The 24,765-nt window shown below is 37.7% G+C and overlaps 3 protein-coding genes across 8 annotated transcripts; 2 read left to right on the top strand and 1 right to left on the bottom strand.

The window, feature by feature from the left end:
• Window positions 1-830: 830 nt before the first annotated feature.
• LOC144082326 (tyrosine-protein kinase ITK/TSK-like) lies at window positions 831-5,747 on the bottom strand. Of its 3 annotated transcripts, none has more exons than XM_077609396.1 (17): window positions 5,567-5,747; window positions 5,357-5,461; window positions 5,181-5,262; window positions 4,987-5,112; window positions 4,674-4,711; window positions 4,090-4,244; window positions 3,952-4,017; window positions 3,712-3,766; window positions 3,174-3,253; window positions 2,927-3,072; window positions 2,714-2,788; window positions 2,063-2,231; window positions 1,774-1,990; window positions 1,622-1,686; window positions 1,426-1,544; window positions 1,019-1,176; window positions 831-943 (listed from the first exon to the last, which is right to left on the bottom strand). In XM_077609396.1, exons 1-17 carry the CDS (start codon window positions 5,720-5,722, stop codon window positions 878-880), a joined length of 1,878 nt encoding a protein of 625 aa, XP_077465522.1. In that variant the 5' UTR covers window positions 5,723-5,747; the 3' UTR covers window positions 831-877. The 3 variants fall into 3 exon arrangements, with proteins under 3 accessions (XP_077465522.1, XP_077465523.1, XP_077465524.1); XM_077609397.1 differs by having other exon boundaries at window positions 2,927-3,069; XM_077609398.1 differs by lacking the exon at window positions 4,987-5,112.
• Window positions 5,748-6,588: 841 nt separating this feature from the next.
• On the top strand, window positions 6,589-8,635 carry LOC144082411 (mediator of RNA polymerase II transcription subunit 7-like). 4 transcript variants are annotated; one of them, XM_077609569.1, is made up of 3 exons: window positions 6,701-6,773; window positions 6,997-7,092; window positions 7,604-8,635. In XM_077609569.1, the coding sequence occupies exon 3, from the start codon at window positions 7,613-7,615 to the stop codon at window positions 8,372-8,374; it is 762 nt and encodes a 253-aa protein (XP_077465695.1). In that variant the 5' UTR covers window positions 6,701-6,773; window positions 6,997-7,092; window positions 7,604-7,612; the 3' UTR covers window positions 8,375-8,635. The 4 variants fall into 4 exon arrangements, with proteins under 4 accessions (XP_077465696.1, XP_077465693.1, XP_077465695.1 ...); XM_077609570.1 differs by lacking the exons at window positions 6,701-6,773; window positions 6,997-7,092 and adding an exon at window positions 6,589-6,687; XM_077609567.1 differs by lacking the exon at window positions 6,997-7,092 and having other exon boundaries at window positions 6,670-6,773.
• A 922-nt stretch (window positions 8,636-9,557) lies between these two features.
• Window positions 9,558-17,146, top strand: LOC144082943 (LON peptidase N-terminal domain and RING finger protein 1-like). The gene is made up of 12 exons (XM_077610449.1): window positions 9,558-10,306; window positions 11,557-11,675; window positions 12,333-12,455; window positions 12,666-12,866; window positions 12,933-13,047; window positions 13,587-13,650; window positions 13,745-13,859; window positions 13,986-14,107; window positions 14,211-14,369; window positions 14,462-14,624; window positions 14,695-14,844; window positions 15,371-17,146. Exons 1-12 carry the CDS (start codon window positions 9,946-9,948, stop codon window positions 15,518-15,520), a joined length of 1,842 nt encoding a protein of 613 aa, XP_077466575.1. The 5' UTR covers window positions 9,558-9,945; the 3' UTR covers window positions 15,521-17,146.
• Window positions 17,147-24,765: the final 7,619 nt, after the last annotated feature.

The raw sequence follows: 24,765 nt of genomic DNA, 5'->3' as shown, positions 1-24,765 counted from the left end.
TATGCATATACAATAAATATGTGTATAAATATTTATTTGTTCTTTTCAAATAACTGTACACGTCCACAGGCACAAAAAGTGAAAATTTAGCTAATCCAAATGTATCCTCATTAGGGTCCCGGGGGGTGCTGGGGCCTATCCCAGCTGACTTGGGCCCGGGGGGTCTGACAGCAACGGTACTCGGACGTTTGTCCGGATGTCCGGTGGAGACATTTAATCCAAACATCCCCACTTTTATTTGTTTAATAAAATAATAATGTGTGTTAAATGAGTGCTCTTATTGATATTTTGATATTAGATATTTAGATATTAAACTCACTCTCCCTCATGATTACAATTTTGAGAACAGTAAACTCTCTGTCAACAGTAGATATTTAGATATTAAACTCACTCTCCCCCATGATTAAAATTTTGAGAGCTGGTTTCAACAGTAAACTCTCTGTCATAATTTGAACCTGTTCTACCAAACGTCCGTTCTACCAAAAGTCCGTTCTACCAAAAGTCCGTTCTACCAAACGTCCGGCGACCAAACGTCCGGGCGACCAAACGTCCGGGCGACCAAACGTCTGGCAACCAAACGTCCGGCGACCAAACGTCCGGTCACGGACAGCAACAATTGGGCAACAATTCACTCTCACACTCATACCTAGGGGCAATTTAGAGTGTCCAATCAGCCTACCATGCAGATTTTTGGAATGTGGGAGGAAACTGGAGTACCCAGAGAAAACCCACGAAGGCTCAGGGAGAACATGCAAACTCCACACAGGTGGACCGACCTGGATTCGAACCCAGAACACAGGGAAAATAAATATCAAACTTGGAACAATAAATAAATACAGTTTAGTTTATTTTTGGCAGCACCAAGCATATATTTTGTTCAACATTCTGTAAGTTCAGAAAGCTCATGGAGCAACAATGCAAAGGATGGACGGTCCACTGGTCTCTGAGAATGAAAACATGGGTTAAAGGACAAGACACATTGTTTTTGTGTTTTCCTACACTAAATTAATTTGCCCACCTCTTTCCAGCACCAGTCCATCAGCAGATATACAGCCTCTGGTGCCAGCCTTGGCTTAAGCAGTCTCATGCCAGCATTCAGAGACTCTACCACCTGTGCATTTGATTGGTTCTCATAAGGTCGCCGGCCTTCCGTATAGACTTCCCACATGAGAACACCTGGATAGGTAAACATATTCCTGAGTAGGTGATGATAAACTAGTGTCATGAAAACATTTGGGCATAAGCAGGGTCGTTAAATGGTTGCATGCCACTGGCCCTATGTTTATCTCCCATTAAAGTATGCAGATAGCATGCACAGTTTTGGGAACCATTCGTTTAAAAAATATATATATACAAAAAAATATAAGTATAAAATACAATAGAAAATAAATAAAAAGAAAGAAACAATGGGAAACTGAATCATACCAAAGGACCAGACATCAGATTTGCTGCTGAATTTGCAATATTTGACAACTTCTGGTGCCGACCACTTGACAGGAAACTTGGAGCACATGGAGCTTGTGTACTGATCATCAAGAACATATCTACAAGGCACAAATCAGGAATAATCTGTAACAATAATGCACTGTTGCTGTAAGACGGAGATGGTGTGTATCAGTACCTGGTCATGCCAAAATCAGACAATTTAACTACATTGCTCTTTGAAACTAGGCAGTTCCTGGCAGCCTATGATTGAAAAGACAAACGGTGGGGAGACATCAATTCAAACCACTGAAAAACAATCACCCTTGTATGCTTTTCGATTATTTTTACCAGATCCCTGTGTATGAAGTTAGACGTCTCCAAGTAAGCCATCCCTTCAGTGACATCCAGACACATCCCCAACATTGTGTCCTGGGATAAATGCCCCATTTTTGCCCGCAGGTAATCTGATAGACAGCCGTTCTCCATAAACTCCAAAACCAAACACATGGGAGAACGCTGGGTGCATACACCATAGAGCTGAACAAGCTTCGAGTGGTTGAATTTTCTAAAACATACAGAATTGCGAATAACATCAGTTTATTGCAACCTAAAATGACAAATCAAGATGTTTACTTACATCATGATTTTTGCTTCTTCTTTCAAGTCTTCATTTGACATGCAGTCTTCTTTAATCAACTTCAATGCTACTTTCTTCTCCCTCCATTCCCCCCACAACACCCTCCCAAACTGTCCCCTGCCTAATTCTTGGCCAAAAGTGAGTTCATCAGGGTCCACCTCCCTCTCATCTGTTGAGAGACATATTAATGATTTGTATCTATAATTTTATAGTACCCTATCTAATATTACCTAGCCAGAACTGTGAAACAATTTCCTTATTGAGACAACTGTAAAATATAGACAACAAACTAAGCCAGACATTGCACAAGTGACATTTGTTTACAAACAAGAAGTCCCATCACTTTGCAGATACTGCAGTTTTATACTGTCAATGACCTCTTTGACAAGATGCAGTGGCATTGACCATAGTTCTGTTCAGCCTATTTACACAAGCCACAACATTAGGGTACACATGCCTGATTTCAAATATACAGTCTGAAGCAATAATAAACAATAATGTAATTAAAACACCCCACTCAATGGCAACTATATGAATAATTTCAAAGTTTATCCAGTGTAATACTACATTCATGCTCAAATAAAATGGGTGATCATGATGATAATTGCCCTGGAAATAATTATTCTCCACAGAAAAATAATGTACTATTACCTTTGGATCCATGAGCAATTATCTGGGAACAGCAACCTTTTTGAGTGACAGGGTGTCTGAGACGTGTTATCAGACCTGCCAGTTAACATACAAGCATGCACACGCACACACACACACATGGAAATACCTCTTAGAAAAAAATTGATTCTTGTCAGAATATAAATAGAATAAACAGCATTCCATATTCTGCTTAACAGGTAAAAAAACAAATACCTGCAGCATTGTGTTGGTGGTAATGAATCAGTTCAGGAATGGTGCGAAACAGATACTTCTCTGCCAAGTAAAATGAAGACTCTCCTGTTTCTGTTCGCCTGATTTGGTAATGTTTTACACACGGTTGTTTCTCCCCAGTGGACCTGCTGGTGATATGTTAAAAATATTTATTGAATTTAAGAATACAATATTTTAGCGTAGTAATGTTGTAAAAATGATTATACAGTTACACAAACAGTGAAATTACCCAGGTGCTTTGGTGAAGACTGACACAGTGTAGACCCCTGTCTGTCTTGAATTTCGAACCACAAATGCACCCTCCTTTCCCTTAATATGTACGACACACACAAAAACACAATTATGGTATGTGTAATTCAAGTGTATCCCATACTTATTTTCCAAACATTGTGAGTGGAATTGTTTTGTCACATAAAATACCAATGAGGAAGTTTCTAGCCAACATTTTGTTGGCAGAGAGTCGCCTCTCCGCAAGGCATCTGAGCGAATAGTTTTTATTTCAAAAGAGTGATAACATTTTGTTTTTTGACAGTGTGCCTCTAACCTGAAGCATAAACATCAGTTTCCACACAAAACCTTAGGCTCGTGCTGTCCTAACTTAACATTTGCCTGAACTGTTGTAGCATCATCAGATGAGGGATGAGGAGAAACAAGACAACCAGAATAGTCCAGTTTGGATTGGTTCCATGTCCAGACAAAGAAATAACTTGAGTGGTTGAGAATATTCACAGGCATTATCCAATAAAAGAAATTAATGATAATTTTACCTCTTTGAATAACACATTTTCTGCTTCCCCTCTGGAAATGTTCTTGCTGTACCATCTTTGAAAGTGGTAAAAGTTTCCATATGGAAATAATTAAATACATTAACATAGTCCAGTGAAAAATATGCAATACAGAAAACAATTGATATGCTCACGCTAAAAAGAAAATAAAATAAATGCAAGATTAAAAATAAATAAAATCAATCAAATTTTACTCTTTTATGGGATTTAATGCTAACTTACTCAAATCTCTCAAAGTTCTTCCCTGATATTTCTGATAGGTGTATCCTGGGCACAAACCCCGTATTGCTGTGATGACAAGAATATTCTTTTAATAGGTGAAATCATTTGAAACAAACAAATATAGACATCATTGCCTACCCCCTTTCATCTCGAACATAACACCAGTCAGGGTGGGAACTGTCTGTCAGGGTGTACTCCTCGTCTTTCCGAAGTGCCAGCTCTCTATCTCCAAGTGGAGAGTAGTTCTGCAATGCAATAGCTATCCGATGCACTCCGTCACTTAAACGTTCAATCTAATGAAATATATTATGACACATTTCATTATGAGCTTCAGAGGGTACGATATAACTCACTGCATATTTGGAGGTCAACAGCAATTGCACAAAACACAATTGCAGTATATCTAGTCAGCAAGTTGTTTGCTCACATATCAGTCTCTACAATTGATACAAAAGAAATAATGTTAAAATATAAGATATATATGTTATAAGAATATAAAATCAATGTTAAGGCAACATCTCTCCTCAATAGAAATAATATTACTTATAATATACAAAGTAATGAATAACTATTCTCCATTACTTTAAGTTGTTACAAAAACAACTCATACTTACAAAATATGCATAAATATATGAAAATAAATTAATAATTTTGAGGTGCTAATATTTTACCACCGTTTGATATAATTCTAACTGCATTTGCTTTGGTTAAAATAATATTACCTCTAAATCTGGGATAGCGGGAAGTGTTTTTTTAGAACCTATGGGAAAAGGAAAAACACAATATTTACAATATTTACTTGCTGTATTATCATGTGAAGGGTATTTTACCCAATTTTAATGCATATAGTTAAATTTTCAATTACTAGTAGGAAATGTTTAATCACTAAAACAAGGATGCAAAGGCATTGACCCAACTTTGCATTAATTGTATTGTTTAAACCTCAATGTATATTTTTATTAAATATTAGGTATGAGTATAGATGGCATATTAAGCCATAAATTTAGTATTGGTTCATAAAAGTGTCATACAAACCACAATCAACAGGATCATATACAACACAACCCTTTGCCAGTTTCTCTGACTGTTTGCAACATCTCCATTTTCCATTCATCCGGAGTTGTGGGTGATATTTTTCAACCAAATTGTTATTCTTTGTCTCTGCATGAATTACAAAGTAGATTTTAAAAAGTGTATAGATGATCTGTATTGCATAAGACCATGCTCACCTTCTTTAAGAGCATGGACCCATCTCAGACGACAATCTTTGTCTGGGGCAAAAATGTAAAGGAAATGCTTGCCATGAAACACCTGTAGATGTTTGGTTTGAGAATAAAGTGGTTCATTTCAAAATTATTTTGCAGCTTTACGTGATATTTTGAAGCTGTGATAAAGTGAAACTTACCTGGAAGGGGTATTTGAATTCACATGGAACGGGGAGATAAGTAAAGACCATATCTACACACTTAATGCTGTACAGCTTTATGCAACCTTTGAGTATTGGCTTTCTCTGGTTAAAGAGGGAAAAAGGAAATTCATTAAAATAATAAAATATTTGCTCTATTGACTATTCATGCTAGAAATATGAATAAGGATAGTCTGAATGAATACTTACTCCAGGACGACACTCAGAATACTTCAATTCCTGTGTGTCCAACACGAAAAATCTCTCCTTGTAGTTGCATGTAGATATTCTTTTCTTTTGCTGAGACATTTTTATCATTATTCCATCCAGAATTACTGTAGAAGACATAGTAACATTAACACTCATAGACACAGAGTGAGACGGTAACAGTAAAAAAAATACACCAGGAAGTTTCCGGCTGCTGAGCTTATTCAACCACATCCTGAGCCCATAAATTGGTAACTGAGTACACACAGGAAAACATAAATACATAGAAAGTCTCAGAATGTATTACTATGTAATTGTATTTAACAGTTACAATAACAATTTATTATAACTTTTAGGTAGAGGTTAGCCCATTTTGTGTATTCACATGAGCTTCAATTGCATGAAATCATAACATAGTACATTTTAAGCACTTTTACTGAATGGAGTTTATAAGGAATTGTCAATAGGTCCTATGTGAAGTTTTCCATGAACACTTTCACCAAAAAAATGAACCCACATTCACTCACACTCAGTCCCCTACTTTGTGGCTGCTGTGTGGAAAATGTGTGAGTTACCATTCGTTTTGGAGCCACTAAAATGGGATACTGGTGGACGAATATTCATCAAACAAATTAGCACGAGAACAATTTTGTAACATTTGCATACAATAATGTTTCGAATGACTGTGCTTAAATGATTGCAGCCACTGTGCTCTGACAACCAAAAGCTTTTCCACTAGATGGCGACATTTAGAGTACTTATAGTTTACAAGGAAAAAGTGATTTGGTGAGTAGAATTTTTATCCATTATACAATATCTTTTTGTGATTATCTTTTTAACTTTGTGCATAGAGATTTTTGTTGTTGTTGTTGTTGTTGTTGGAATGGTAATTACAGTCTGCCTTTTTAGCGAGAGAACCCGACGCGAAATGGGAAATAAGTGACGGAGCTTGTTATCATTGTCTTACAGCGCGTATCATACATCTAGGCTTATATATGATACCCGTGGTACCAATGGGGACGTACGAACTTGACCAATCCGAACGACGAACCGAGTCACGAGTATGTTTAAACCAATGAAATCGGAAAACACTCGGTTCCCATGTCCGCGGTATCTTAAGGAAGGTACGTGGTATCCGTACTGTCATATAATCATATCCTTCATTTAATTATACCGTCACATTTATCGGCTCCTAAAGGGCCACTTTAAGGTAATTATCACTGACCAACCATTTTTATTGCATGAGCTTTTCCATGAATTTTATGGTCAAAGAATGAATTTGTAGTCGATGCTTTTTCTAGCTGCTAAAGCTAAGTGCGTTTTCTTTGCCGGGTACCTTCAAATATTGTAGCGGTTAGATAGGTCCGGTTTCTAAGTAGATTGAATAACCGATAACTTTCTTGCCACTTTAATATACGCATTACATATTTCAGAGGAATTTAGTTGGCCTTATTACTAGGGCTGCCAACTCGCTGAAATAAGGGACACCTCATCGGGAGAGCTGGGCGAGCCATTAACCGGTTTCCTATGTAAGATGTGATTATTTTCACTGTTGGTATTATATTTGACTCAATCTTAAATTAATTGGATGCAATCTAATTTGTATTGATTAATTTCTCACAGTGGGGGACCTGCGTTCAAATCCAGGTCGGTCCACCTGTGTGGAGTTTGCATGTTCTCCCGGGGCCTGTGTAGGTTTTCTCTGGGTACTCTGGTTTCCTCCCACATTCCAAAGACATGCATGGTAGACTGATTAGACACTAAATTGATACAAATTCTGCAGGAGAAAAAGTATAAAAGTCTAGAAAATTGCAATCAAGAGAGCTCACTTTATCCCTTTGGCCTTTTTTTGAAAAATAATCTAGGTTTATCTATGAGAACCAAATTTTTAAACGTAATTTGTTCTTCAAGTCCATGGGGGAGTATAAATAGTGAATTTAAAAGGTATGTGGTTGTTCTGTTTTATTTAGTTTTTACCAGACTTAATTATTCATATTTTTACTAATTGAAAATGCCAATTATCTGTTCTTATTTTTTCAGACCACCATCATGGGTGAACCACAGCAGGTTAGCGCCCTGCCTCCCCCACCTATGCAGTACATCAAAGAGTATACAGATGAAAATATCAGCCATGGTTTTGCTCCCAAACCACCACCACCCATCAGGGACAGCTATATGATGTTTGGTAATCATTTTCAATGTGATGACTTAATCATCCGGCCCCTGGAGACCCAAGGCATTGAGAGACTCCATCCTGTGCAGTTTGATCACAAACGTGAGCTCAAGAAGCTGAACATGTCTATCCTGGTGAATTTTCTGGATCTTCTAGACATCCTCATCAAGAGTCCTGGCAGTATAAAGCGAGAAGAAAAGCTAGAGGACTTGAAACTTCTGTTTGTTCACCTGCACCACCTGATAAATGAGTATCGGCCACATCAAGCTCGGGAGACTTTGCGAGTGATGATGGAGGTTCAGAAACGACAGAGACTAGATACAGCAGAGAGGTTCCAAAAGCACTTAGAACGAGTAGTTGAAATGATCCAGGGGTGTCTTGCATCCCTGCCTGATGACTTACCACAAATGGAGGGTCCTGACACTGCTAGTGAGGAATCAAGAACTGTGCTCACAGGGAGCTGTGTGGGCTCTTCTGGGCAGGCTCCCCGGCTGAAATCGGAACCTATGGATGTAGAGGAAGCAGGAGCAAGCTGTATGGCGGCAGGTCCACAGAACAAGAGCACACCTATAATAAAAAAGGACAAAATGTGGGACAAAGATGCTGCCATGTGCAGTATCATTGACAAAATTGCCTAGTATCTGCTTACTACCTACGGATTACCGCAGATGCTTAAATTTTTTTGTGTGTGTGTAAAGAGGTTGGTTTTGTTGCAATGTTGACAAAAGCCCAACTTGTTTGGATTAAGTTGATTTCAAAGGTTTGTGTTTTTTGTTGTTGTTGTTTTTTTACCTCAGGAAAGACATTTATCTATAGACCATTAAATTGAAAATAACAGGAATTGGGTAGTTAACTTTCCTTTTTTTGTCATCTAATAAAGATATTTTCAGCCAAGAGAACATTTGTTTCTGAACCGTAAATGTCACATGGAATATGTTTGCTTTGGGAAGGGTAGGGGCATCTTTTGGTCTGCAAATAGTTCTCATGAGCAATGGAAAAGTCTTGCTATTGTCAGAATGATTCTACTGCTCTCAAATTTCGGTGCTTTTTGTGGGATTGCGGACACTTCACGTCAATGATCTACAGTTGAAAACAGTTGACTTCAGGATGCATTTAAAAAAAAGAAATGTGAGAGAGAGAGAGAGTCCACAGAATCTCCTAAGCTAATTAGGTGGGATGCTAGATTGGCGATCCCAAATGACTTTGTTTGATGCAACTCAGTTACTACGATGAACCTTTCTAGACCCTAATGAGGTAAACAAGCATGCATTTAAACCCCTTTGGTTTAATGTTTTTTTTTTCTGCCATGAAAAAAAAAAGCTGATTTGATAGATACTTTTTTGTTCATCTTTATGTTAAAGTGACATGGTGTTTGAAATAAAAGGAATATGATCTATCAATATTATTTAATAAAACAAAACATTTAATCTGCTAATCGTGACCTAAACAAGCTTGTCAAAAAATATATATTTTCATCGAACAAGTTTTTGATATTTCCAATCATGAAATTGCTTTAGATACGTTATTTAAACTCAAAGCAGACTGTTATTGCGCAGCCAAACCTATTCGGTAATCAGGTTTTCATGTGGCTTCAATCTATCACTTGCCCCCTCGTTTATCTCCATTTGGGAATCCCATCTATTGTGTCGTACGTACAATATGATGAGTGGCAAATGGAATAGCTTTCACCAGCACTTGGAAAAAAAGCATGCGGATGTAATATAATTTGTTTTGAACACTCGTTTCATTATTATTTTTAAATCATCCCATAAATTGTGTTATGAAACTCAGAAGCTCCGGGTTTCACAACAGGGCTGACGGCGAGCTTCCTAGCCAATCAGCACGTTGGGTGCTGTCACGTGGTTTTTATTTATGTAACGTAATGTTGTAACAGTAACCTGGAATCGTGCCCGTGTGCGGAGTTCCTAGCAAACGGGGATTATCGGCACTCACGAGAAATTTCAACATATTCCGTCTGAGTTCATGGACGTGACGGCTGCGTTTTGGATTTTGGGAGAAGCGACGCGCTCAACCAGTTTCGTCTTTCCCTGATGGAGAAGAAAACGCGTCACGGTTGCCAAAGACTCTCATATTATATGTAATGTCGGTCGGTAGGGCGGCTCGGAACAACTGCGTTAAATAAGCGAAGACATTGTGTTCAGTGGGCGTTAACAGTGGCTAAATTGAGCAAAGTTGAGCAAATGCGTTCATGTCAGAACGTGTTCTTCAAAGAGCAATAATTGTCGCCGAATACTGCAAGAAGACCACATCCATGGAGCTTTTGGAGTGCCGACTTTGCCTATTTCCCATTTGGGAACCGGTGACCATACCTTGCGGTCACACCTTCTGCAGAAGGTGTGTAGTGGCCTACATCCCCTCTAAATGTCCGATCTGCAAAGAGAGGTTAAAACAGAGGGAAATGAGGAACGCGAAGAACAATGTTTTACTTATCCGTGTCATTGAGAAGTGCTGGCCCCAGGATGCAAAGATCAAGCGGCACTTGCAGGAGAAGCTACGAGCCAAACAGTACCAAGAGGCTTTACTTGTTGCCAACGACGGGATACATCAAGGTAAGGTATATTATGCAAGAAGGACACATAGTACACACATTAAAATAGAGGAAAAGTTTAGTTGATAAGTCAAAACATAGTCAAGTCAAAGTCAGATCATAACATCCCACAAACATGGGAATGGTGCAAAAGTCCTAAATTGACATCTTTCAGACATTATTTTGTGTTCAAGGAAATCTTTCTACTTCCTGTTTTCATATACTAAAAATATGGGGACATATTCTATTCTCTCATCATTCCACCTTTCACTCTTAAATTGTCAATCAGTAAATAGGTTTTCTCTTCTCATCTCATTTTCTGAACTGCGTTATCCTCATTAGGGCTGCGGGGGGTGCTGTAGCCTATCCCAGCTGAGGCAGGGCACACCCTGAATCAGTGGCCAGCTGATCGCAGGGAACAAGGAGATGGAAAGCCATGCACGCTGACACCCATACCTAGGGGCAATTTAGAGTGTCCAATCAGCCTACCTTTCTTGTTTTTGGAATGTGGGAGGAAACCCATACAGGCCCGGGGAGAGCATGCAAACTCCACACAGGTGGACCGACCCTGGGATTTGAACCCAGGACCCCAGAGCTGTGAGGCAGATGCGCTAACCACTTGTACACCAGGCCACCTAAATAGGTTTTGTAAGTCTATTTAAATCATGTTAATGACTACTTGTCATAACAAAAAAAACTTGGCCCTTGGTTCAGGCACAGTAGAATCATGTAATCTGTTGAATATGTAATACATTTTTTTACTCTTTTGTAATTCTGAATTCAGTTTCATAAGTACGGTGTCTGGGATGTAAATGTTAAAGCATGGGCAGTCCTACAACAATCAGCATTCTGTGGAACATTGAGTAATACCCACATGACTGGAATGGCGGCCCTTAAGTTACAGCTATAATACTCTGCAATGAGACTCATTATGTTGGCGTAGGTCTTCTGGAATTTTCACTTTTTATGAAATAACCCTTAATTGTTTTGTAAATGTTTTGGATTAGAGGAGATTGCTTGTTTGGCACTATAAAGCTAACCTGTATATCAACATATTACACCAGAATTATTGTGTTCATATGTAAAATGTTGGGAAACAAGTTTCATCTTTAAAAATGTATTAGTAACCTCATTGTGTTTTTCAGATAAGAATAAAACAATATTACATGGGGTTAGTTATTTGACACGTGTAACTGCAGGGTCAAACCATGTCATGATTCCATGTTTACACATTCTAATATGTGATTTTATTTGTCACTTTTTCATATTTAGTTCCTGAAGACCCCAGTCTAAAGCTATACAGAGCTGAAGCATGCTGTGGCCTGCTGCGTTTCTCTGATGCTCTGGCAGACCTTGATTACCTCTGTTCTCTTAGGCCATTATGGATTGAGGTGAGATACATTAGGGATAATAATCATACAAAATTTTCATACAAAGCCATGTGTGTGACCAGTACCTGCAAAATTTAGAGTTGAAATATATTTTTTTAAAATCTGCCATTATAAATATGATATTGCTCTGTTTTTATTCAAAAAGGTCAGAATGGTACATCATTAGTTCGAAGGTCAAGCTTTATTATTTTGCCTGCTATTTACAGCGTCGATGTGCGTCAACACTAGATATACACCTCTCACGTAGCTAGTTGAGGTAGCTAGAGTAAAAAAATGTCTCTCATATGATGCTGTGCGGCCACCGTAAATGTCACAATGATAAAAGTTTTAATGATGCTTGTAGAGGCATCCAAATTATAAAGATATGTTTTGGGCATTTGTGACGTTTTGAGGACATTAGGCTCTCTTATATATTTAATTTTAAGTTTCTCAGTCCATTGTTTCTTTGTGTTACTGGCATGCCAAAAATATTCCTACAGAACGTCATGTCATAAACTTGGCAGTGTGGTTAGATGATTTGTATAATCCCTATTTTTGTTTCTGTGCTATATAATATTTAATTATCTTATGGCCACATCCCAAACTAGTTATCCACTACTGACAGTGAGAAAGCCTGTCATATAGTACACCACTGATTATTATCTTCCGTGTACACAGGGCTTTTTTCGTAAAGGGAACATACTGCTAGAAATGGCTCAGAAGACAGAATCCCTCATCCAGTTTCATCATTGCCTCAAACTTCAAGCTGACTTTGTTCCTGCTAAGAATCACATCAAGAAGGTTTATTACTCACCTTTTATAGTGTAATCTTGAATATATATATATATATATATATATATATATATATATATATATATATATATATATATATATATATACATATAAACATGTGTGATAAAAAGTGTTATATATAACACTTTTTATCACACATGTTTATAATAAAAATAGGTTATTTATTAATTTCTAATACTATATGGCTTAAATTGGCAGATTCTAGAAGCAGAAGGAATCTCAGTGCCCGAGGAAGCGGCTTGCATTATCCAGCTTTTAGGTGAATACTTGAAAGCTTCCTACCCGATTACAAGCCTTAGTGGCACCCTGGTAACCCATCCTGATGACCTCAAACATCCACATGGAAATGTAGTGAGCAACAATAAGAGAGACGCATACCAGTTGCGTGCTGCAGACGCGGTGAGTAGATGAATGTTTGCATCGTAGGAGGTGTTCTTCTGAAATCTCGAAATTGTGTTTCTTTAGAGCTCAAACCCGAAGCACGACAATAGCACAGAATGTTGCTTGAGCCTTTGCCAAGCTGTCTCCTTCCTGCCCGCTAGTGAAGATGATGAGGAGACGATGACAAGAAAGGAGGATGGTAATGGCAGCAGTACAGTGACAAACAGTTGCCAAATGCTATGAATCTTCCGTAGTTTACTACGCCAGTCTTTACCAAACTACTAAATATGCATTTTTGATCAAAACTATGAAAATTAAATTTTAAAAAAGCAATGTTTTTTTCCAGACATTTATACATGAAAAAAATTAAAATTTTGAAAGTTTTGGTTTTTGGCTCGCCATTTTAACTTAGCATAATGATTTATTTTGAAACACAACGTCATGTTCTAAATATGTTCTGCATTTTGTACCTTGTCAAAACATTCAAATATCTTGAAAGTTAAGAGGCGTGCTCACTTCCTTTTCAATGACGTGTTCTCATCATTTGTTTAAAGCAACGTGTGCTAGCTGATACTAACAAAGATGTCGCAAAATCTGAAAATTCTCTCTACCCACTACGAAATATGATTTTATGATTCTAAATGGCAATAGATATTTATAATTATTATAAAATAAATATCATAAATTGTTTTCATTTTGTTGGCATATTACATTTAGAAAATTCTGATGTTATTTCAGGTCCCGGTGATAAAACTCTTCACGTACTCACTGCGTCAGACTTTGAATGCCCTCTCTGCATCAGGTTAGGATCATTTTCTCTCCATAGTTGTCATGCAGATGATTATGCAGTTTCTCCCTATAGACGGCCATTTGGGATGATTTTATGTAATTTACAGGTTGTTTCATGAGCCAGTTACAACTCCATGTGGCCACACTTTCTGTAAAAACTGCATAGAAAGGAGTCTAGACCACAACCTCCGCTGTCCACTGTGTAAGCAGCCCCTACAAGAGGTAACAATAGTGTTCCATGTGTCCTCACATTTTATTTCACTTGTATTCCTGATGCTTTAAGAACAATGCTGTGCAACTACTCGGTCAAAATAATTCTTGGGTCTTCTCTTCTTCTTTTTTTCCCAGTACTTGAAAAATAGAAAGTATAACATCACTGGTGTGATTCTGGATATCATGGACGGCCTTTTCCCTGCACAGTTGGCTGAAAGGAAAGAAATCCATGAAGCTGAAATGGCTGAACTTTCAAAGTAGGTGCAATTAAATAAAACCTTTACCGTCATGCAATCTATTTTAAATGGATTCTGGATAGAAATTCAGTTCTTAAATTCAGTTTTCTCTACCCCTCTACAGCCTCACAAAGGACATCCCGATTTTTGTTTGCACTGTGGCATACCCAGGTGTAGCGTGCCCCCTGCACATCTTTGAACCTCGATACCGACTGATGATGCGTCGCTGTATGGAGACAGGAACTAAGAAGTTTGGCATGTGCAGCTACGAACATAGCAAAGGGTTTGCGCGACACTTATATTCACTATATATATATTAAAAATTTAACATCACTATTCTAGTGTAGTCACAGTCTCTCCTTCACTTTTTCTAAGATTTGCAGATTATGGCTGCATGCTGGAGATCCTTAGCCTCGAGCTGCTACCAGATGGCCGGTCTTATGTGGACAGTCTGGGTAGCAACAGGTTCAGAGTCTTAAAAAGAGGTCTAAGGGATGGCTACCACACAGCTGATATTGAATATCTGGAAGATATCAAGGTATCAAGTGTTTGAAGAGTGTCTGGTCTGTTGATTATTTTTGGATAAACTAAATTACTTCTACCTACAGGTTGAAGGAAGTGAATTGGAACTACTGCAGAGTCTCCATGACAGTGTCTATCAACAAGCTCAGGACTGGTATCAGCGCCTTGGCAGCCGCATGAGAGACCAGATAAACAGGCAATATGGCACCATGCCTAGTATTGAGGAGAATATCCAGGTAGAGACATTTGACATTACTTGAATTTCACATTCACTCTGTAAAATACAATCAATCCAATACATATGAACTACTCAAAATTGTTCATTTCTTGTGAGTTAAACTACATTTTTTAAAATTGCTATTTTTGTAGTATATAGAAAGTGACAAAGGAATGAGATTTTCAATAATTTGACCAAAGGGTTGTATTCTAAATTAAGATTAGAATTTTTTACATTTTGACTTTCTTGCAATGATGGTAAAGTGTGTTTTTCTTAAAATTGTTCAATATGAATGACCATGAAGAAGCAATAATTTTATTATATGACTATGACTCAGGCCATGAATAATTATGACAGTAAATGTCTCAATTTAAGAATAGCTTTTTGCTGCTACTGCCAAAATAAAAAGTTAATGAGGTGTAATTGTAAGTGCTACATATATATGTGTGTTTTGTGTATGGCCCATGTTTAGTTATTGACTTTTGAGCTTTCATCTCTTCATTTCAGTTTATGCACAGTTTTTATTATTATTATTTTTCTCCCAGGCGTCATCAAATGGTCCAGCTTGGTGCTGGTGGCTACTCTCAGTCCTCCAGTTAGACCCTTCCTATCAAACCACGGTCCTTTCTCTCTCCTCACTAAAAGACCGTTTAGGTCACCTTCGCCTCATTCTTGAGTACTTCTCTCAAAATTGAACGCAGCATAATGGTGGGATTACTGATCTAAAAGGCTGAAGGTTATTATGTACATAATGGAATTTTTGAATGAAGCAAAAACATTCTGACTTCACATATACATCACATTTTTTTGGGCGAAACTACTCTGAAATACAAAAGGGACAGTTAAAGTCATATTGTCAAAAACGAAATATGATTTTATGGGTAATAAAACCTGAAGAAGGTATGTAAAGCTTGGTTTGGTGTCTTGCTAATTGTATATATATATATGTGTGTGTGTGTGTATATGTATATATATGTGTATATATATATATATATATATGTATATGTATATGTATGTATATATGTGTATGTATGTATATATATATATATATATGTGTGTATATATATAAATATATATACATATATATATGTGTGTATATATATATATATATATATATATATACATATATATATGTATATACATAAATATACATACATATATATATATGTGTGTGTATATATATAAATATATATACATACATATATATATATGTGTGTATATATATAAATATATATACATATATATATATGTGTGTATATGTATGTGTTGTATATATGTATATATGGATAATTTCCAGCTAAAACTTGCAAAGGAGCCACCTGGTAGTGTAGAGGTTCACTCACCGGACCTCGGTGTGGGCAGGTGCGTCTAGGGTGTGCCTTTCGCCCGAAATCAGCTGGGATAGACCCTGGCAGCCCCCGGAACCCTTCCAAGGATGCGCTGTACAGAAGATGAATGAATGGACTTACAAATGACAAACGAACAAACATTCGGGGGCTCAGACTCTGCACACTAGGAGTAGACAACACAACATTAGTTGTCATTGTTTTCATATGGCTATTTACAAGTGGGTGTTCCAATATCAGGAATTGCTTTTAAATTGCCACTGAAATAAGCATGGAAATCAGTGATACATGCAAAGGTGTAATTTCTCCGGGACTATGCAAATTAAGTTTTCAAAGAAAAGTATATTCATTGCTTATTATTTTTCGCTTTGCCAATTCATTGTCATGTCATGGTTACCCCATGCTTATATTCTTTGGCAATGGGAGACATTTGGTATGGCTCATTTTATTTTCTTCATTTTTTCCCCCTATAGTATGGCCACACCGCAGCTACATTTAGGGGCATTCATACTCTAAATCCATTGTCAATTGCTGGATTTGTAAAGTTGAGGGTAATTGTGTAAGTAGGATGAAATCCTCTTCCACTGTATCCGTGGCCCAGTATCGAAGCATGTTTGTAGGGACCTTCTTCCTGTCGTCAGTCATATTGCTTGGAGTGCCTTGGAGTGTGAAAAAAAGTCAGCAGGTCTTACAGCAGCACAAGTTCTACGTCACAACGTAATTACAGCATACAGTGTCTTTCTGGCATCTTTTGATAGGGATCAAGTGCTACATTCCATTGATTGCCAAAGCTGCATGTTTGACATTGTTAATTCACAACATGCATTACTTGGTATAACTAGATAACTCTTATTTGCTTTGTGTGATAATTTTTATCTTGAAATGTGCCATGCATTCTGTGATTTGTTGAAATACTGGTTTTATGTGTGTTTTGTAAGATTAAGGTTTGAATTAAAATGACAATTTCAAATACTGCCTTTTGTATGGTGAATCACACTTGCAGATGCACTTAGTACACTGCAATAAATGGGCAAGTGTAACATGTTTATACCCACACTAAATAGTAAATCATGACTTGACCACTTACCCTTTTAAGTGATGAACCACTTTTTCTTTTTTTTTTCTTTTGCTGCACTGGCAAAATGTACCTTTTTTATTGATGCAGGTAAAGCAAACTTCTTAAAGCCTTCTCTATTAAACTCACCTTGTTGCTGCAAAACCAATTTTAGTGCAAATGGAAATCTGTGGTGGTTTTATCTAGTATCACAGTTTTGTGAGATATGTTTCCCCCACAAAATGTCTCAGCTTTTCAGCATTATATACATTCTCTTAAATAATTCATATGTACATACTGTACTACCAGTTTTTACTGCAGCTGAAGAATGCCCCTTATCACAAGCCAAATGGCAACACAGTTAAAATCATTTAGTTACACTGAGCACTGATGGAAGCGAAAAAGGCCTTTTCAAAAATCACCATGGAAACCGTTATTGGGAGAATTGGGAAGTTGTGTTGATAAAGAAGAGAAAAAAATAGAATTTAATCAGTGGCTGAAATCTTAATGAGCATGATTAGAATGTCTGTCATTCAAACGGAGGAAGGTTCTATCTGATGTATAAATATGTGCTGAGTTAACATGTCCGAAAATTATATTTTGACTCTTTAATGCAGTTTAGTTAGGGTTTCCGCTAAACTGTGGAGCCACTTGCATTTGTATCTATATATTTTTTTTATACCCTATTTCATGGTTAGTCTATATGTATGCAATTATTGGATCATACAGTTCAGGAGGGACGGCCCGGCGGATGAGTGGTTAGCACGTCGGCCTCACAGTGGGAGACCTGAGTTCAAATCCAGGTCGGTTCACCTGTGTGCCGTTTGCATTTTCTCACTGGGCCTGCTTGGGTTTTCTCCAGGTACTCCGGGTTCCTCCCACATTCGAAAGACATGCATGGTAGGTTGATTGGACACTCTAAATTGCCCCTAGGTATGGGCGTGAACTGTTGTTTGTCTCCTTGTGCCCTGTCATTGGCTGGCCGCAAATTCAGGGTGTCCCCCACCTGTGGGCCGAAGTCAGCTGGGATGGGCTCCGGCACCCCCTGCGACCCTAGTGAGGATAAAGTGGTTCAGAAAATAACATGAGAGACAGTACAATAGTTGTGGAATGGATGTTCAAACCTTTAAATCCAAAGACACATTTAGTGTACTTAAGCAAACAGTTCAAATTCAGAATTTATTGTTTATCAGATTTTATTTACTTATTTTGCTAACCAAAATCCACAGCTTCTTGCAATTTTTACTAAAATGTCTTTAAGCAATCCTGCCGCCAGGGTCTGCTCTGTAGCTGTGAATGAATGTTGAACGCCCAGTGTATGTACATCAATCACGTGTAATAAAGAGAAACCACCTATGTTCATATCAAGATACCGATTTTCCGAGCTATGTATTATTATTATTTTTGAGTAGAATATAATAGTCTTTAATTTACCTATAAATGTAGAATATGTGATTTCGTTATTTAATTTATTTGTAATAGTATTAGTCACAATTGTCATCAAGTGCACAAAGGAAATGCGTAGAAAGTGTGCATTATCCACACTGAAACAAGGTAGTGCACAAGTGTTCCCAGCCAACATCCTTTGCATAGAAAGCAGGCAAATGACAAAGAGGTGTCACTGGTTCAATGAGGCTGCAAAGCAGCTTAGTGTCAACATCAAAGACCATTACATTCAAGGAAAGCCACCGCTTTGATCTATCGGCCTGTGCAGACTCCCTGATTGTGTATGGTATGACTAAGGATGACAGGCGTTTTGTAGGAGTGATTGAAAAGCAAGGGGGACTGCCTGTGACTATCTTTATGCATGTTTTTTGGACTATCCAAGTATGTGTAAGCCAGCCAATGATGAAGTGGTGCTGATGTAAGCCACACACGTTTCCAGCGAACCAGACGCACATCTGGTCTAGGCACCGCACCCTCCGAGTAAAGATACAGATACAGATCATTTAGATCACATGTGTCAAAGTGGTGGCCCGGGGGCCAAATCTGGCCCGCCGCATCATTTTGTGTGGCCCGAGAAAGTAAAGGATGAGTGCCAACTTTCTGTTTTATGTTGAAATTCAAATGAAGATTGTAGATTATTTCCTGTGTTTCCTCATTTTAAATCAATAATTGCAAAAATTTGTACTAATTTGAATGTCCAAAAATGATCTATCGATTAGCACGATCGAGAAAGCTGTCAATTTATTAATCGATTAATTTTGGCAGCCTAGTTGGAAGACATAACGGCCCTCCGGATGTAATCGAAACCACCATGTGGCCCGCGACAAAAAATGAGTTTGACACCCCTGATTTAGATGGTTGGATACAGGTTCAAACACAGATAGTGATGTACTCACTCGTCCCTAATCTGCAACCTCACGGCTGAGCCCCTGATCCTAGATCCTGTCTGGATGGAATTTATTGGTGGTAGAATTGCATTAGTTAAATGTCAGGATGAGGATCACAGGACGTTGTTTGTAATAGTGCTCCTGAAATGCAAAGAGCTGGCAAATATTAGTGTTCCATTATTTTTGGCACAACTCACTCGGGTCTCTGTGTATAGAAATTGATGAGCATGCTTTTTGGTTAACAGCGTGAGAGCAAAATGGCACAAGGAGGAAAAAAATAATACTGTTGTCACAGGAACACACCCTAGGTCTAAATGCTGAATGTCAAGTGTGGTTTTATAATTCGCAAACTTTGAATTTTAAACTGAGGATTATTTTGCCCTTTCAGAGCAGAGAAGGCAGCTTGTTTAATTAGCTGTACAATATGTTCATTATGAAAGGGGGAGAGTCTCAGCATGTTTGTTTGTAAGCTAAAAAATCCTGAATTTGTTAAAAAATATATCAAAAAATATCATGCCAACATGTTGGCAGGTAGCATATTCTATATTGCTCTTTGTGTACAAAGTAGCAAATATATCACATGTTTTTAGTGTAATACACAGCAATTCAGAATCCATTTAGTTTGTAACGTGGCTATTTTGTCATAAGATTGATATTTAATTTCCAGTATATAATTGCTGATATTATACTGGGCAGCTAGTACAGTAGATCTCGTGAGCTGCCCAGTAAACAGTTTTATTATGAGAATTGATCATTTGACATTAAACATGATTCATGATGATGGTTCAACTCTAGCTTTTCTGTGCGACATTTGAAGTTTTGTATGTTTCTATGGTAATGTGAACTGTGTAACTATTTGCCTATTTGATTTACAAAATAAATCATTGTGGAAACATTGACTCAGGTTAGGCAGGCTAAGGGGATTAAAAAAGTTTGTATTTATCCGGGTTTAAACACAAAATAAATGTGGTGATTGAAGACAGACTGTGGCGAGAGCAAGTGAAGGGGAACAGGAAGCAGTAGGGCACTGTCATGCATAATGTCATGCAGCCAGTTTAGTGGCTAAAGGAGTAGGTATGCGCCTGCGGTGACACACACCTGGCTGTTGGAATTTCTATCGCCTGGTAATTTTCTAAAACAGAACCATAACAAATCCAATAAACAAACATACAACAACAGAAATGATTATAGATATAATTTGTACTAAGTAAAGGATACACTACACATTATCAGTTTAATTAAAATGCGCAATTTTCTCCTAAAAAAAAATCCAATCCAAAATACCATCCAAAAAGCTCGACATTTCCCTCAGAAGGGTTACTAGATTGTTTGTGAAATTGACCTTTTGCCTGCTGTCGATTGGTGACAATATCAGACTGACAATATGCATTTACACTCTATGAAATAACAAAGTATAGCCTTCTAATTAATTTAAAAATCCATAATGTGATTTTTAGGTAACTGTTTTGTGCGAATAAAATTGGTTTTAATTCAGGAACAAATTGTGGATCTATAACAAACTATATTGTCTAGATTTATTTGACATGGCTAAAACCAAGCCCAAGTTCGCATTTTTGGTATCATGGCAGAAATCAGCTCTCATATGTACTAAGCACTGTCATTTCCTCAGTGGTTTACAACCAGAATTGTTCCCCCAAACTTATTTTATAAAAAGCCAGCTTTTAGAGTGCCAGCAATTTTTGAATATTTTATTTTTCAAGGAACAGAACATTATCATAGAGTACATACAGCAAAATAAGATAAAAGATTAGACATTTTGACACTTTGGTAGGTTATTTTTTATATTTGTTTCTTTATACACTACATAGGATCTCTTTAATGTCTTTTAAATCTCAAAGCCTGCAAAGACAAGTCTAGGAATAAATTGTGAAGCTATATTAAACACTCTCTGTCATTTTCTAAAAAAGAGTGATAGAATTATTATGGGGTGTTTCTATATGTTTTGGTAAGCATTTTTAATAAGTAATAAGGCATTTTAATTACTTTTGTATAAGAGTGTCTTTAATTTGAGACTGGGACAAACTCGAGGTCACCCTGCTGGCTCCAGCTTGTTGACATAACACCTCACCCTCCAAGGACTGTTTACTGGGAGATAGACCTCGCAACCCAGCCACCCGGATGCAAGTTCGCAATGATCTACGAAGGACTCATAAATTGTTTTGTCTGGGACACCGGCAGTTTACCTTATAAAGAAATTATTATGCTTATACTGCAAATTCTTACGCAGGTGTTTTTCTCTCAATGGCAATTGTTTAAATCAGATTACCTTTGAATGTTTTGGTTATGTGCCGCTAAATGGACAGAAGAGTATGCCGCTCGTCAGAATGCACTGGGGGCTAAGACGACGTCACATGGCATTTTCCTTGCAAGTGTAACCAGAAATGTTGAGAGATGTTTTTCCTTTTTTAATTAAATATTACTAATAATGATTTAAAAGGTTTGAATCATTATTCTAACAAAGAGTTTTTAGAGCGTCATCTGTTTTAGAGGGTTTTGCCTATCATGGAACACATATTGTTGTGTTGTAGTGTTATACAGTATATGCAAATATTACGCTAGCATTGAAAGAATAGAGGTTTCGCCTCATGGTGTAGTGGTTCACTCGTCTGACTTCAGTGAGGGCAGGCAAGAGAGAATTTGATTTGATATTTGACGGTCCACACATTTCCATTAATACACAGCTTTTTTTTTGTCATATCTGGATAATGTAAAAGAACATTACTGCAATGTGTTTAACTTGTGAATTCATACAATGCTTTGATTTGTTGGTGCTATGAAAATTACGTGCTTGTAATTTAAATCCCAGAATGTCTGATTTCATTTCCACACATTTGTTTGATAGTAACGCCTCTTTGACGTGGGTTTGAAAAGTCATTAAAAGCAGTTCTTTTTAGAAGCGTTTTACTGGCAGCATCCGTGTGTGCCATCGCGGACAGACAGACCAGCTGTAATTTACATTTTAACCAGCCCCAGCTTCTCCCAATACTGATGTCCCTTTTCAAAGAACAAGTTGGAGGTTCATTTGAGTTGGTGGCCTGTGATTGTGTTTTAATGAGAAAATGACTGTGGCCGTGAGATAAGAAACCCACTTTGGTGTGAGAAGTCCTCGGTGGGATTAGAATAATCATCAAAAAAAAAACTTTGTATCTTTAAAAAACACACACAATAGGCCACGGCTGCTCCTGTGATTTTCCCTCCACCAAATCAACTTTGAACCTGAGTGAGTTAATTGACATTCTATTTTGATGGTCGATTGTTGGCTGAGAAATTTGAAATTTCCTTCCATCAACTTGCAGTGAAGCAATTGTTTAGTTTTATAGATCAGAGTGACGAAATAAATGTGAAGATGTTGGAAGTTGGACCCAAAGTACAAATGATCTGACAAAGAGTGAGGCCAGAGATCACTAAGATAGAGATGCATAATGAAGAATATTCAATAACTACATCCATGCTAAGTCATGATAATGACGCAATGACGTACTGCCATTCCCATCCTTTTAGCAAATGTCTATGATAATATGTCGACTGAGTTGCTGTCAGGATTAGTGATTTGGGTGTTGTAGTTCCTTGGTGTATCTTATCTTTATCATTAGCCTTTTAATTTCACCAGCTCTTGCCCGCACCTTTTATGGTCTAGAGCAGGGGTAGGGAACCTATGGCTCGGGAGCCATATGTGGCTCTTTTGATGGGTGTATATTGCTCGGTAAAATATGGGAAACGCTGGTGAGAGACCTAAGTCCTAAACGCACCAATGGGAGCGTCATGCGGGCACTGTGTCGCCGACACTATCTCTAGCTCCTTTTTAATTATAATTGTTCTTCATTAGACTCTTCTGCATGCATACTCTCATTGATACTCGTTGATTAGCAACAGTGAAAAAATGTTCTCAAAGGAATTCAGAGCCTTTTTTTACTTTCAAAGTGGTGAAATGACTAATAAATGCACACATTTTCATGTATTTTTACTTTTAAATTCTGAGTATGGCTCTCAAGGAATAATGTTTGAAAATATGAATTGTTTATGGCTCTCTTTGTCAAAAAGCTTCCCGACCGCTGGTCTAGAGTCTAGACCAGTGGTTCCCAAACTATCTTACCTGACGCCCCCTTCTTGCTTTCAGTAGACCCGCACACCCCCCCCCCCCCCCCCGGACCGTTGGAGTTACTGCTATAATCATATTTTGCATGTATTTAATGGCAGATATTTATTCTCTGATTTTATTATTCTTATAATCTATTTAAACATTTTTTTTAGCAGATGACTTCACGCCCCCCTTGAATTCTCTTTACGCCTCCCTAGGGGGGCGCGCCCCCCAGTTTGGGAACCACTGGTCTAGACGATATAACACTGTCCTTATCATATGTTTTCAAAACTTTGACAAACAGTAGAACACATTAGCATGGAGACATCTAAAGAGAGAGCTAATATGCCGTTGGAGACCTGCCTTGGAATGGCTTGGGGGAAGATGAATAGTCAGTAAAAGGGATGTTCTGATCAAGGGGCTGGTAATTATAACCTAATCAGTAGACAAGAATTATAAACAAAACAGCATTTTTTTTGTTGCATAACCGAAAATGTCGAAATTTGTACAAATGTAGCTGGCATTTCATGCACAAGCAGGTTGATTTAAGATTTTTATTTAATAATACAAAAATCTCAGTATTTTTGTACTTCAAGGTGCTGCCTTTAGGCAAGCGAAGTGATTAATATTGACAAAGGGGCTACACAAGCCACACAAACGAAGACAGTTAAACAGACCAAAATACAAGATGCAGCCCTTAACACAAAGAAACCAGCTTGTGATAAATTGACAAAACCCCACAAGGCACGGTGACAATCCGTTATTTAAAGCTCTTTATTATTAAATGCAGTTTAAATCAGTCGGACTAATCTGAGAGGCTTTGCTGTGTTGTGTTTATTTAATGGAGAGAGAGGACTCGAACGCGTGATAAATAGAGTGAGAGGGAGAACTAGCTCTTGACTGGGCTGGAGAGGATTATGTTTCTCCGTTGTCATGTATTCTGACATTAAACTTCACAGGGCAGAGCTTAGAGTTCACCAAATACTGTTGGCCTACGAAGGGAGAATTCGTAATTTAGCTTTTAAATAATAAATATGTTTACAGACATTACAACAGCACCACATGCCTTACACACAAATGCATATACCTGAAATGTTATCGTATGCAT

This window comes from Stigmatopora argus, chromosome 9 (genome assembly GCF_051989625.1).
Source record: "Stigmatopora argus isolate UIUO_Sarg chromosome 9, RoL_Sarg_1.0, whole genome shotgun sequence".
Taxonomy (NCBI): Eukaryota; Metazoa; Chordata; class Actinopteri; order Syngnathiformes; family Syngnathidae; genus Stigmatopora; species Stigmatopora argus.
Note: the sequence above shows the minus strand (reverse complement) of the source record. Positions and strands in the feature narration are given on the sequence as shown.

What these genes read in the sequence shown, in the direction of transcription:
- LOC144082943 (XM_077610449.1), top strand. Translation starts at nt 9,946, where the DNA reads ATGTCAGAACGTGTTCTTCAAAGAGCAATAATTGTCGCCGAATACTGC. An exon ending in GAAATGGCTGAACTTTCAAA is followed by an intron (nt 14,108 to 14,210) that starts GTAGGTGCAATT and finishes ACCCCTCTACAG; the next exon opens with CCTCACAAAGGACATCCCGA. An exon ending in AGCTACGAACATAGCAAAGG is followed by an intron (nt 14,370 to 14,461) that starts GTTTGCGCGACA and finishes ACTTTTTCTAAG; the next exon opens with ATTTGCAGATTATGGCTGCA.
- LOC144082411 (XM_077609570.1), top strand. Translation starts at nt 7,613, where the DNA reads ATGGGTGAACCACAGCAGGTTAGCGCCCTGCCTCCCCCACCTATGCAG.
- LOC144082326 (XM_077609396.1), bottom strand. Translation starts at nt 5,722, where the DNA reads ATGAGTGTTAATGTTACTATGTCTTCTACAGTAATTCTGGATGGAATA. An exon ending in TATGTTCGAGATGAAAGGGG is followed by an intron (nt 4,018 to 4,089) that starts GTAGGCAATGAT and finishes TTGTCATCACAG; the next exon opens with CAATACGGGGTTTGTGCCCA. An exon ending in TCTGATTTTGGCATGACCAG is followed by an intron (nt 1,545 to 1,621) that starts GTACTGATACAC and finishes TGTGCCTTGTAG; the next exon opens with ATATGTTCTTGATGATCAGT.